The sequence below is a fragment of the Sabethes cyaneus genome, chromosome 1 (assembly GCF_943734655.1).
Source record: "Sabethes cyaneus chromosome 1, idSabCyanKW18_F2, whole genome shotgun sequence".
Lineage (NCBI taxonomy): Eukaryota > Metazoa > Arthropoda > Insecta > Diptera > Culicidae > Sabethes > Sabethes cyaneus.
This window is the reverse complement of record NC_071353.1, coordinates 12,768,584-12,778,468: the sequence shown is the minus strand read 5'-3', so window position 1 is coordinate 12,778,468 and position 9,885 is coordinate 12,768,584. Positions and strand designations below refer to the sequence as shown.

At 44.6% G+C, this 9,885-nt stretch overlaps 1 protein-coding gene across 1 annotated transcript; it reads left to right on the top strand.

Annotated features, from left to right (window-relative positions):
- LOC128745132 (zinc finger protein 3 homolog) lies at positions 1-2,454 on the top strand. Its single transcript, XM_053842126.1, has 3 exons — positions 1-282; positions 340-1,929; positions 1,992-2,454. Exons 1-3 carry the CDS (start codon positions 59-61, stop codon positions 2,179-2,181), a joined length of 2,004 nt encoding a protein of 667 aa, XP_053698101.1. The 5' UTR covers positions 1-58; the 3' UTR covers positions 2,182-2,454.
- Positions 2,455-9,885: the final 7,431 nt, after the last annotated feature.

The window sequence follows — 9,885 nt, the reverse complement described above, 5'->3', positions numbered from 1 at the left end:
GCTGTATTTAGAAAATATTTTATTAGTTTATCTTGACGCCGATTAGAAGAAATTCGTTATGCCATGTATTGTTCCTACGTGTCTCCGCAGCGAGCAAAACATGATATCGTTTCCCGGCGATCAAACACTTGCCACGAGATGGTTTGATGCGATCGAGATTGGCTGCGGTTACTCGATGCAAATAGCTTCGACCGAGCCTCATCCGGAAATATGCAGCCTGCATTTTACATTTTCGAACGGAACTGCATGCAGCTACGAAGAGCCATCCAGGTTTATACATAGGTAAGTGATGTGTAATATTCGTTTGTTTTTCACCTATTGACTATTATTTTCGTTCAGCGATGAAAACTGCATAGAAATCAGCGGTTGCAGATTGTGCTTGACCTTTTACCCGAGCAAGGAAATGGTAGCTATTGGAGGCACTGCGGGCGAAAAAAGAGTTGCATCTCTACTTGCTGCAACGGGTATAAATTTTCATGAAAGTAATTTTTTGCAATTGATTTGCATACAGTGCATTGCTCAGATAGAGATATTTGTAAGACTTCAAACAAACTTTACTCAATCTGAGCTAGGTTTTCAGAATCTGCAACAGAAATGTCAAAACTCAGTTCAATTCCCGACCATCAAAGTAGAGGTTAAGGAAGAATTACTGATTGACCAAAATCTGGTTGTCAGTCCAGACACTAGCGATCACGAATGCATGCCAATAGTTGACCACGATCATGTAAGTCAAAATGAGCAACTTCTCGAGGAGCTAACAGACAAAGTTTCCAGTAAATCCCAGACTACGAACATCAAAAAAGTCAAAAAGAAAACGATTAACTTGAGAGAAAAATTAGAGCGAACATGTTACATATGCAATACAGTGCAATCCGATGCCAATCAGTTGATGGTTCATCTTATAGAAACACATACCTCAGACACGGGCTATCGATGCGATGAATGCTTACTGAACTTCCCATTGTTAAACATGTACAATCGTCATCTTAGCCGGCACAACGAATCGCAGCTGCCGATCAAGTGCAATGTCTGTTCTATGCGATATTCGTCTAATTACTTGGCTAAACTACACGAAAATAAAGCGCACGGTGCAAGTCATACAGTAAAACGATTCGAGAATAAATTACGAGAAAAGGTCTGCGATATTTGTGGAAAATTGATGGACATTCGCAGGCTTAAAGAGCACATTCAACAGGTACACCAGAAGGAATCCCACCCGAAATGTGATATATGCGACAAATCTTTCGTGACGAGGGGAACTTTTAGACGGCACATGCTTACTCATGTAAAACCGAGACCCTACAGTTGTGACCAGTGTGATGAAACCTTTCGTCGTCTGCTCGATTATCGGCACCATAAAAGTATTGTTCACGATGGCATAAACCCACACATTTGTTCTGAATGTAGTCAAGAGTTTAAAAACTACCATCAGCTATATGTTCACAAGCAAGAAATTCATCAAAAAAATCCCAAAACAGTAGGACAAAATCAAAACTTTCCTGGGTCCGGTCGCTATAAACAGTGCGTAACTTGCGCGATCTGCCGGATGCGATTTCCCAAAAGCAGTGAGCTAATAGATCATGTTCAAAGCGTACATAAAGAAGAACAATATCCAATGCTCAAATGTCCGCATTGTCCGAAGACATTTGTTTCGTCGATGCAATTGTCCAACCACAAGCAAATTCACTCCGGGAAGCATGACTGCCCGGAATGCGGCGCGAGTCATATGACCAAGAAATTGCTTCAATACCACATGGATATCAAACACTCTAATGGGCGCGTGTACGACTGTTCCGATTGTTCTGCAACATTCACCAGTTTACGCCAGCTTAATCTTCACGAAGTTTTGCACACCAAGGGGAAACAGCATCAGTGCGAATTCTGTGAAAAATCGTTTCTTCGAAGGTTTCAACTAGTGATTCATACAAGGTGAGCTGTTGGGCCGTTTGCGCTTTCGAATCCTATAATTTGTATATTTATTCTCTTCACAGAATTCATACGGGTGAGAAACCGTTCGAGTGCGCTGGATGCTTAAAGCGATTCGGCGACGACAGAACTTTTTGTAAGCACAAAAAACACTGCCAACCGCTGCTTGACAAGAAAATGGCTGAATCGAAGGGTGCAGAGGAAGCTGATAGTTCTTCGCAAACGAGTGCAAAAGAGTTTTCCCCCTCAACGTAACAACTTGAAAAATAGAGCAAAATCACGACGTTGAAGAGCATTGCGGAATACCTTTGCAGACCACAAGCCAATAAAGAAGAATAAAAGCGCTAAATCACAATTTATAATTCAGGGAACTAAGGAGCTTGCTAAAGCAGTACACTACCTTCCATTGCATGACAGAAACTGCCTGATAATTAAAACGAAAAAGAGCTGTTGAATGATCGAGAAGTTGAAAGAGAAAGTTGAAATCTTATGTTATTGAATTGCAGCAGTCCAGTTTTGAACCAAAAAATCGGTAAGAGTGTAACTCAAAAGTAGGTTCCTTATTACCTACCGTGAGTTGATTGTAAAAAGCCAAATGCAAATTCAAGGTTTTTACTCAGATTTTAAAGAAACTCTTGAAGCTTCGGTAAAAATGTTTAAAGTTTAACTATACCAGTGTTATTCACATTGGCTAACCGCAAGTGATAGAATTGAATGGAATTTTACTCTTTCGTACTACTACTTTCTTAGCAGCTGAGAGCCGGGGTTGCTCTTGCCGTATCAAGAATTCCTCTCCATTGTACTCGGTCCTGGGTTACTCTACTCGTCGCCAATTCGTTGCGCGCAGGTCGGCTTCAACCTCGTCGAGCCATCTAGCACTTCAGGCCCCTCTGTTCCTGGTGCCGGTGGGGTTCCTGAAGAGGACGGATTTCACAGTCGTCCGGCATCCTTGCGATGTGACCGGCCCACCGTAGTCTCCCAACTTTCGCCAGGTATACGAAGGGAACAAGTAGTGCCTGTAGCTCGTGATTCATAAGCCTCCGCCACTCCGCTTTCCGTTTGTACTCCGCCAAAAATAGCCCGCAAATCCTTTCGTTCAAATACGGCTAGTACACGTATGTCCTCCGTAAGCAAAGATACTGTCTCAAACCCGTAGAAGACTACCGGACCGGTCTGATTAGCGTTTTGTACATCGTCAGCTTTGTGCATCGGCGTATGCTCCCAGATCAAAGCGTCGGCGGTGACCAGAGATCCCAAATATATGAATTCATCAACCACTTCCAGTTCATCACCATCAATAGTTACTGTCCGTGGGAGGCAAACGTTACTCTCTCTTCCTACTAGGGCCCGGAATCGTCGAAACAAATAAATGAAACTGACTTTCTCTTACCTTCGCTTCATACATGAAATGACTTACTTCACTTGTTGAACAGAACGTTTCAAGCAAGCTTCAGTTGAAGTTGGTGGCTGTTTCAATTGACGATTAACTTTAATATGCGCTGCATTGTAGGAATGGTTACTCAAATTCAATTTATTTGCACTCAAAGTTGCTGGCTTTCTTCTGAATATTTGATAGAACAGTACAAATGAAAAGTTGAAACCGATAGTCCTGATGAAGTGAAACCCGTTTCGCTGACGCTGACTGAAGCCATTTTGAAGCTGAAGCGGTGCTGCTTCTGTTGAAGCCGAAGTTTCACTGCTTCATTGCTGAGTGACGCTATGCAATTGAAGGTGACGTTGTCGGGCCCTGCTTCCTACCATATATTTGGTTTTCGACGCATTGATTTGTAACCCTACCCTCCTAGCCTCCGTTTTTAGTTTGGCATAGATTGCCTCCGCCGTCCCAAGGTTTCTAGTAATGATATCGAGGCCGTCCGCGAAAACTACTTAGGAGCTGGCTACTCTTGCTGAACATTGGCTGAACATCGTTCATCTCGTTTCGATCACACCGCTCGCCGGATCTCACCTATAATAGCGATATTGAATAACATGCAGGACAGTCCATTCCCTTTCCGCAACCCTCTGCGCGAGTCAAAGGGACTGGAGAGTATCCCCGAAACGCACACGTAGCACATCGCTCGCTCCAGAGTAGCTTTGATCAGCCGCGTCAGTTTGCCCGAAAACCCGTACTCGTGCATTATCTGCCGTAGGCATAGCTGTTCTCGTTCAACGGTATCGTATGCTGCTTTGAAATCCACGAAAATATGATGCGTGGACACGTTGTACTCTCGACATTTCTGGAGGATTTGTCGGAGTAAAAATTCGATCCGCAGTAACAGGGGCCCCCATAAAACCCGCCTGAATTTTGTTACTTGATTTTGCTCTTGTTGATTGCTAATTTGCCTTAATGATATCGTTACTGCTATATAGAGCTTTCTGACCGCTCAAGTTCTCTGTGGCTAGACCGGGTTAAACCAGTGCATTTTACTATAAGAGTCATTTTTGCACTGTCAATAGGCCATGGGTATGAAATGGAGAGAGTTACCTGGAGGGAGCGTCAAACATAGCTCTGGCTCTCTCAAGCTCCCACCTGGCGCCTCCACGCAGATCTAAGTCAAATGATGACGGTCGATGGCCTTACCCGGAAATGCTTCATGTACTTACTGAAGCAGCTAAGCTAGGAGGTGCGAACTAGAGCGCCTGTTCTCCAGGTGAGGGGCAGCTCACACAGCGTCTGTCTCGTAACGGGCGACTGAATATGAAATGCTGTATCCCGCAAGCTATACCTAAGATGGCAGACCCATCAGCGGGATGTAGGTATCGCGACCCCGGTGAGGTAGTATACCGAAACTTCAATTACCATGAACAACGAACAAAGAAATTCAGGACGGAACAATCGGTATAGGACACGGCAAGGGACAAGGAAACGATTAAGGGATAACGATTGGAAACTTGGTACCTGGAATGTCCGAACTCTCCATGAACCGGCACGGGCTGGCTTGCTTGCTCGAGAGCTGCATCAACTCGGAGCGGAGATCGCTGCTATTCAGGAAGTTCAGTGGCCAAATTCCGGAGAAAGGGAGAAGACCCTATTGCAGGCACTTCTTTCAAGTACCACATCTACTACAGTGGCGGTAAGAAAGCAGAACATGGAGTCGGTTTCGTAGTGTTGGAAAAACAAAAGCAACGAGTTATCCGGTGGAGGCCCGTAGATGACCGTATATGCGTGTTGAGAATTAAGGTCAAATTCTGCAACTACAGCCTAATCAACTTATACGCACCGACAAATGATAAATCCGATGATGCTAAAGACGAGTTTTACGACAAGCTTGAGAGGACCTATGGAGAGTGCCCAAAACACGACGTGAAAATCATCATCGGAGATGCAAACGCGCAGATCGGGAGGGAGGAATTCTTCCGTCCAGTTATTGGAAGACATAGTCTGCATCTGTCGACCAATGACAACGGTCTGAGGCTCATAAATTTTGCCGCGGCCAGAGGGATGGCCATCTGTAGCACCTACTTTCCACGTTTGAATATTCGGAAACACACCTGGAGGCATCCAAATGGAGACTCTAGCTCTCAGATCGATCATGTCTTGATTGACGGTCGACACTTTTCGGATGTTATCGATGTATGGTCTTTTCGTGGACCAAATATCGACTCTGACCACTATCTCGTAGTGAGTAAGATTCGCGCAAGGCTGTCGAACACGGCGAAAACTCGCACTGAAAGGACGCTGCGTTTCAACATCCAGCGGTTAACGGCAGACGGCGTAGCAGTGGAGTACGCCAGGAAGCTTGACCAGCGAATCGCAGAACAGCAGGTAGAAGAAGATATAAATGGGCTGTGGAGGAACATCCATGGTGCCATCCAAACAGCAGCTAGAGAGGTGGTAGGCACGACGCGTGGAAGACAGCGTAACAGCTGGTTTGATGCCGAATGCCAGAGTGACAGACGAAAAGAACCAGGCCAGGAGTCGCGTGCTCACTGCGGCAACGCGTCAAAACAGAGAGAGATACAGAGAGACTAGAGCTGCGGAAAAAAGAATCCATCGTCTAAAGAAACGCGAGTACGAGCAGCACGTGCTCGCCGGCGCAGAGGAGCGATACGCCAGCAACGAAACACGGAGTTTCTATAAAACGGTGAGAAGCAGGAATTTTGCCATGCCTGTGATGTGCAATGATAGTGTTGGCAACCTGCTTACCGACAAAACGGCGGTAGCAGCCAGGTGGAAGGCGCAATTTCAAACACTATTGAATGGAGAGGTAAATGCGGAGATCAGCAGGGACAGGATAGAAATTGTAAAGCGATGGTCAAGCTGTGGAGCCACCAACACAGGAGGAGGTTAAGAAGGCAATCAGTGAGCTGAAAAACGGTAAGGCTGCTGGGAAGGACGGTATCCCGGCTGAACTTCTAAAAGCGGGGAGCGAGCGGCTGTACGAAGCAATCCACCGGATCATTGTCAGGATCTGGGAGGAAGAACAAATGCCGGAGGAGTGGTTGGATGGCCTCATTTGCCCAATTTTCAAAAAGGGACATCGAATGGAGTGTAAAAACTATCGAGGAATTACATTGCTCAATTCTGCCTACAAGGTGCTTTCCCGTATCCTGTTCTGCAGACTGAGACCGTTAGCGGAGTCCTTCATCGGCGAGTACCAAGCTGGTTTTCGTGAGGGTCGCTCCACGACGGATCAGATGTTTACCCTGCGCCAGTTGCTAGACAAGTTCCGGAAGTACAACTTGCAGACACACCATCTGTTTGTGGACTTTAAAGCGGCGTACGATTCAGTTAAACGAAATGAGCTGTGGCAGGTAATGCTAGAACATGGTTTTCCGACGAAACTAGTTACGCTGATTTGTGCGACGCTGGACGGATCCAAATCATGCGTTAGAATAGCGGGTGAGACCTCAGCTGCTTTCGTGACGTTGGATGGACTGAAGCAAGGGGATGCACTCTCTAACCTGCTATTCAACATTGCCTTGGAAGGTGCATTACGAAGGGCAAACGTGGAAAGGAATGGAACTATCATCACGAAATCTCACATGCTTCTTGGTTTTGCGGATGACGTCGATATCATCGGAATCAACCGTAGAGCAGTGGAAGAGGCCTTTAGGCCCTTTAAAAGGGAAGCTGCGAGATTGGGACTTACCATTAATACCGCCAAAACGAAGTACATGGTTGCTGGTAGGGAACGTGGGAGCTCAAGTGGTGTTGGTGCCGAGGTGGAGTTAGATGGGGAACGATATGAAGCAGTGGAGGAATTTATATACCTTAGTACACTCGTGACATGTGACAACGATGTAAGCCGCGAAGTGAAACGACGAATTGCAGCCGCGAATCGGGCTTTCTACGGATTACGTAGCCAGCTGAAATCCCGTAGTTTGCAAATTCGCACAAAACTGGCGCTCTACAGAAGACTAATCCACCCGGTGGCCCTTTACGAACATGAATCATGGACGCTAAAGGAAGCTGATCGGCGAGTGCTTGGGGTTTTTGAGCGTAAAATTCTGCGATCTATACTTGGTGGCAAAATGGAAAATGGAGTGTGGCGCAGACGCATGAATACTGTACCAAGTATACAAATATGCTGATATAGTGAAGGTAGTGCAATGTGGCAGGCTGCGGTGGGCTGGACACGTGGCCAGAATGCCCGATGAAAGAGTAGCCAAAACTATTTTCAGCAGAGAACCAGGAAGAGGCCGTAGACTCCGAGGCAGACCCCGCACCCGGTGGGTGTGTGCTGTAGAAGACGATGCACGTTCAGCTGGTGTTCGTGGGGACTGGAGAACGACAGCCCAGGACCGACGGTACTGGAGGACCATAATTCGTTCGGCGCAGGATCGGTAACGAACCGTTGCCACTAAAGTAAAGTAAAGTAAGTAAGAAATAGGCTGTAGTGAATAGCAATGACATGGTTGAATGTAAGCAAATGTTTATGATCAAATCAAGAGTAATCATAGCTAGCTTAGTTATGAACTTAAATATAAAACAATAATGTCACTTTCAAAATGTTAGCACTGCCCAAACTTTGAGTCAATATTCGCTATGTGCGCGAAACGGTGCTGCCACCTTCCCAAGTTTGTTCTATTTGTGAAGTCTGTGCACAGGTTTGTTAAAGAGTGAAAAAGATTGATTGAAAGTGACAAAACTTTGCACCAAATCTTCACAAACTTTCCATATGGCAGTTCCATGAGAGTACAAGAGATCGATTTGTGCTTACATAGCGAATTGTTTCTGGCAGCCATGTATATAATCCTATTGAGTGGGACAACGTTTCCCGTAAGGTCGAGGAACGCGAGAATAACGAGCGAAGTCATTCTGTGTGCTATCTTCGAGCTATGTACACTATTACTTAGGTACGGCAAACGCGGCATGTTTGTGTTCGTAATATGCTGAAAAGTATAGGTGTGTTAGTGTCATCGTTGTACGGCACAATGTTTACGCTTTTTTATGCCCGTAGAAGAATAGGGCGAGATTGACGTCACCCTTGCTGTTTACATTATTTGCGCTGCTAACACAATTAAACGGTACGTTGTTCCACACCTCTACTACTTCACATAGATCTTCGAGAACCAAGGATGTGTTTTGGATTCGGATACGACATAGGCCATATCGGGATAATGTAGAATTTCGTCAGTGGTATAGAATTCTGCATGAAGGAAGGGTGATGAGGGGCCTGAGAATGAACGCATGCTAAAGTCACGTTGACATCGAATCACCTGAGAATTGATTTAACTAGTTTCAACATGGAATAACTCGTGAGCCTGACCGTATAGAAGATCACTATGTGGCGCTAGTGTACACATATTCTTATACAAGCTACTGTATCTCGCGCTGCTAACTATCTAGAAGGTTTCAGTCTTCCGGAAGGGCTCTCAAATGACTGCCACCTTCAAGCTGATATGGAAAATAGGGTAGAACTGACTCACTACGTGGCGCTAGTGTATATGTAATATTCTTATACAGGCTGTATCTTGCGCTGCGGACTATCTACAAAGTTGCGGCGTTCGGGAAGGTTATTCAAATGACGCGGAACTGGCTCACTATGTGGCGCTACCGTACATGTAATAGTATTCAGTTGGTCTCAGTCACGTGAACATATTTCCAGCCATAGTGGACTCTCGGAAAAATTATAATCGATTGGGGATTGGGTCAATCAACTTTTCCGAATTATTAACTTTTCTGTGTAGTCCTAAAAATTATCAAAAAAATATGTTTACCTTCCGTTCGTTTCATTGGTTTTATTTATACAATAGTTGAGTAAGCTACCCTTGAACAAAACTAATGTTTGGGGCAATAAAAAATTTACCGAACGTTCTGCTGTTTAGATTTCGGTAAAATTTTACCGAACCGATTAAGTGTGTAAGGGAGCAATTTTATGGAAGGCGTAAGAGGGGGGCTCCTATACAAATGAAACACAAATTTCCTTAGAACTAAACAAGCAAACGGAACCAAATTTGGCCATGTGGGGGCTGTGAAAGTAAACTAGTAAAACCTCGGAGCAAAAGACAGTGAATTGACGCTGCTAACTTACGTGCCTGTTGCCATTCATGTCAAAAGAGAAGGAATTTGAATGGCACGTCATATTTGCGATGAACGTGCTTTGGCTTTAATGTTATTTGCAACCAATGGCCCATTTAAAGGTCACAAGCGAGTAAAAGTAAGATTATTTAAACATGTCAAGCTATGCATAATCATATTAAATACAATAATCTGTGGGCTGGTCATTCATTAGGTACTATTTCAACCTGTAAGATGCACACAAACACAAGTGACTTTTCAAAGAAATCTCTATGTCTCAAAGGTTGTAGGCGTTTCAAAGCCACCATTGCATTCAATGAAGAATTGAATCTGAATCAGAAATGCATGATACATGATTGAAAATACAAAATCAAACTACTTGGCGTTAAAGCATGAAGTTTCTCAAACATCTACCCCATAAGTAACTGAAGGTGCAGCTAAAAAGAGTTGATTCAATGTATTAATAGGTTTACTCTAATCATTATACCGATTCA

Excerpts from the sequence above, each read along its gene's own strand:
- LOC128745132 (XM_053842126.1), top strand. The coding sequence starts at position 59 with ATGCCATGTATTGTTCCTACGTGTCTCCGCAGCGAGCAAAACATGATA. Across the intron at positions 283-339 it reads CCATCCAGGTTTATACATAG|CGATGAAAACTGCATAGAAA; the intron begins GTAAGTGATGTG and ends ATTTTCGTTCAG. Across the intron at positions 1,930-1,991 it reads CAACTAGTGATTCATACAAG|AATTCATACGGGTGAGAAAC; the intron begins GTGAGCTGTTGG and ends TTCTCTTCACAG.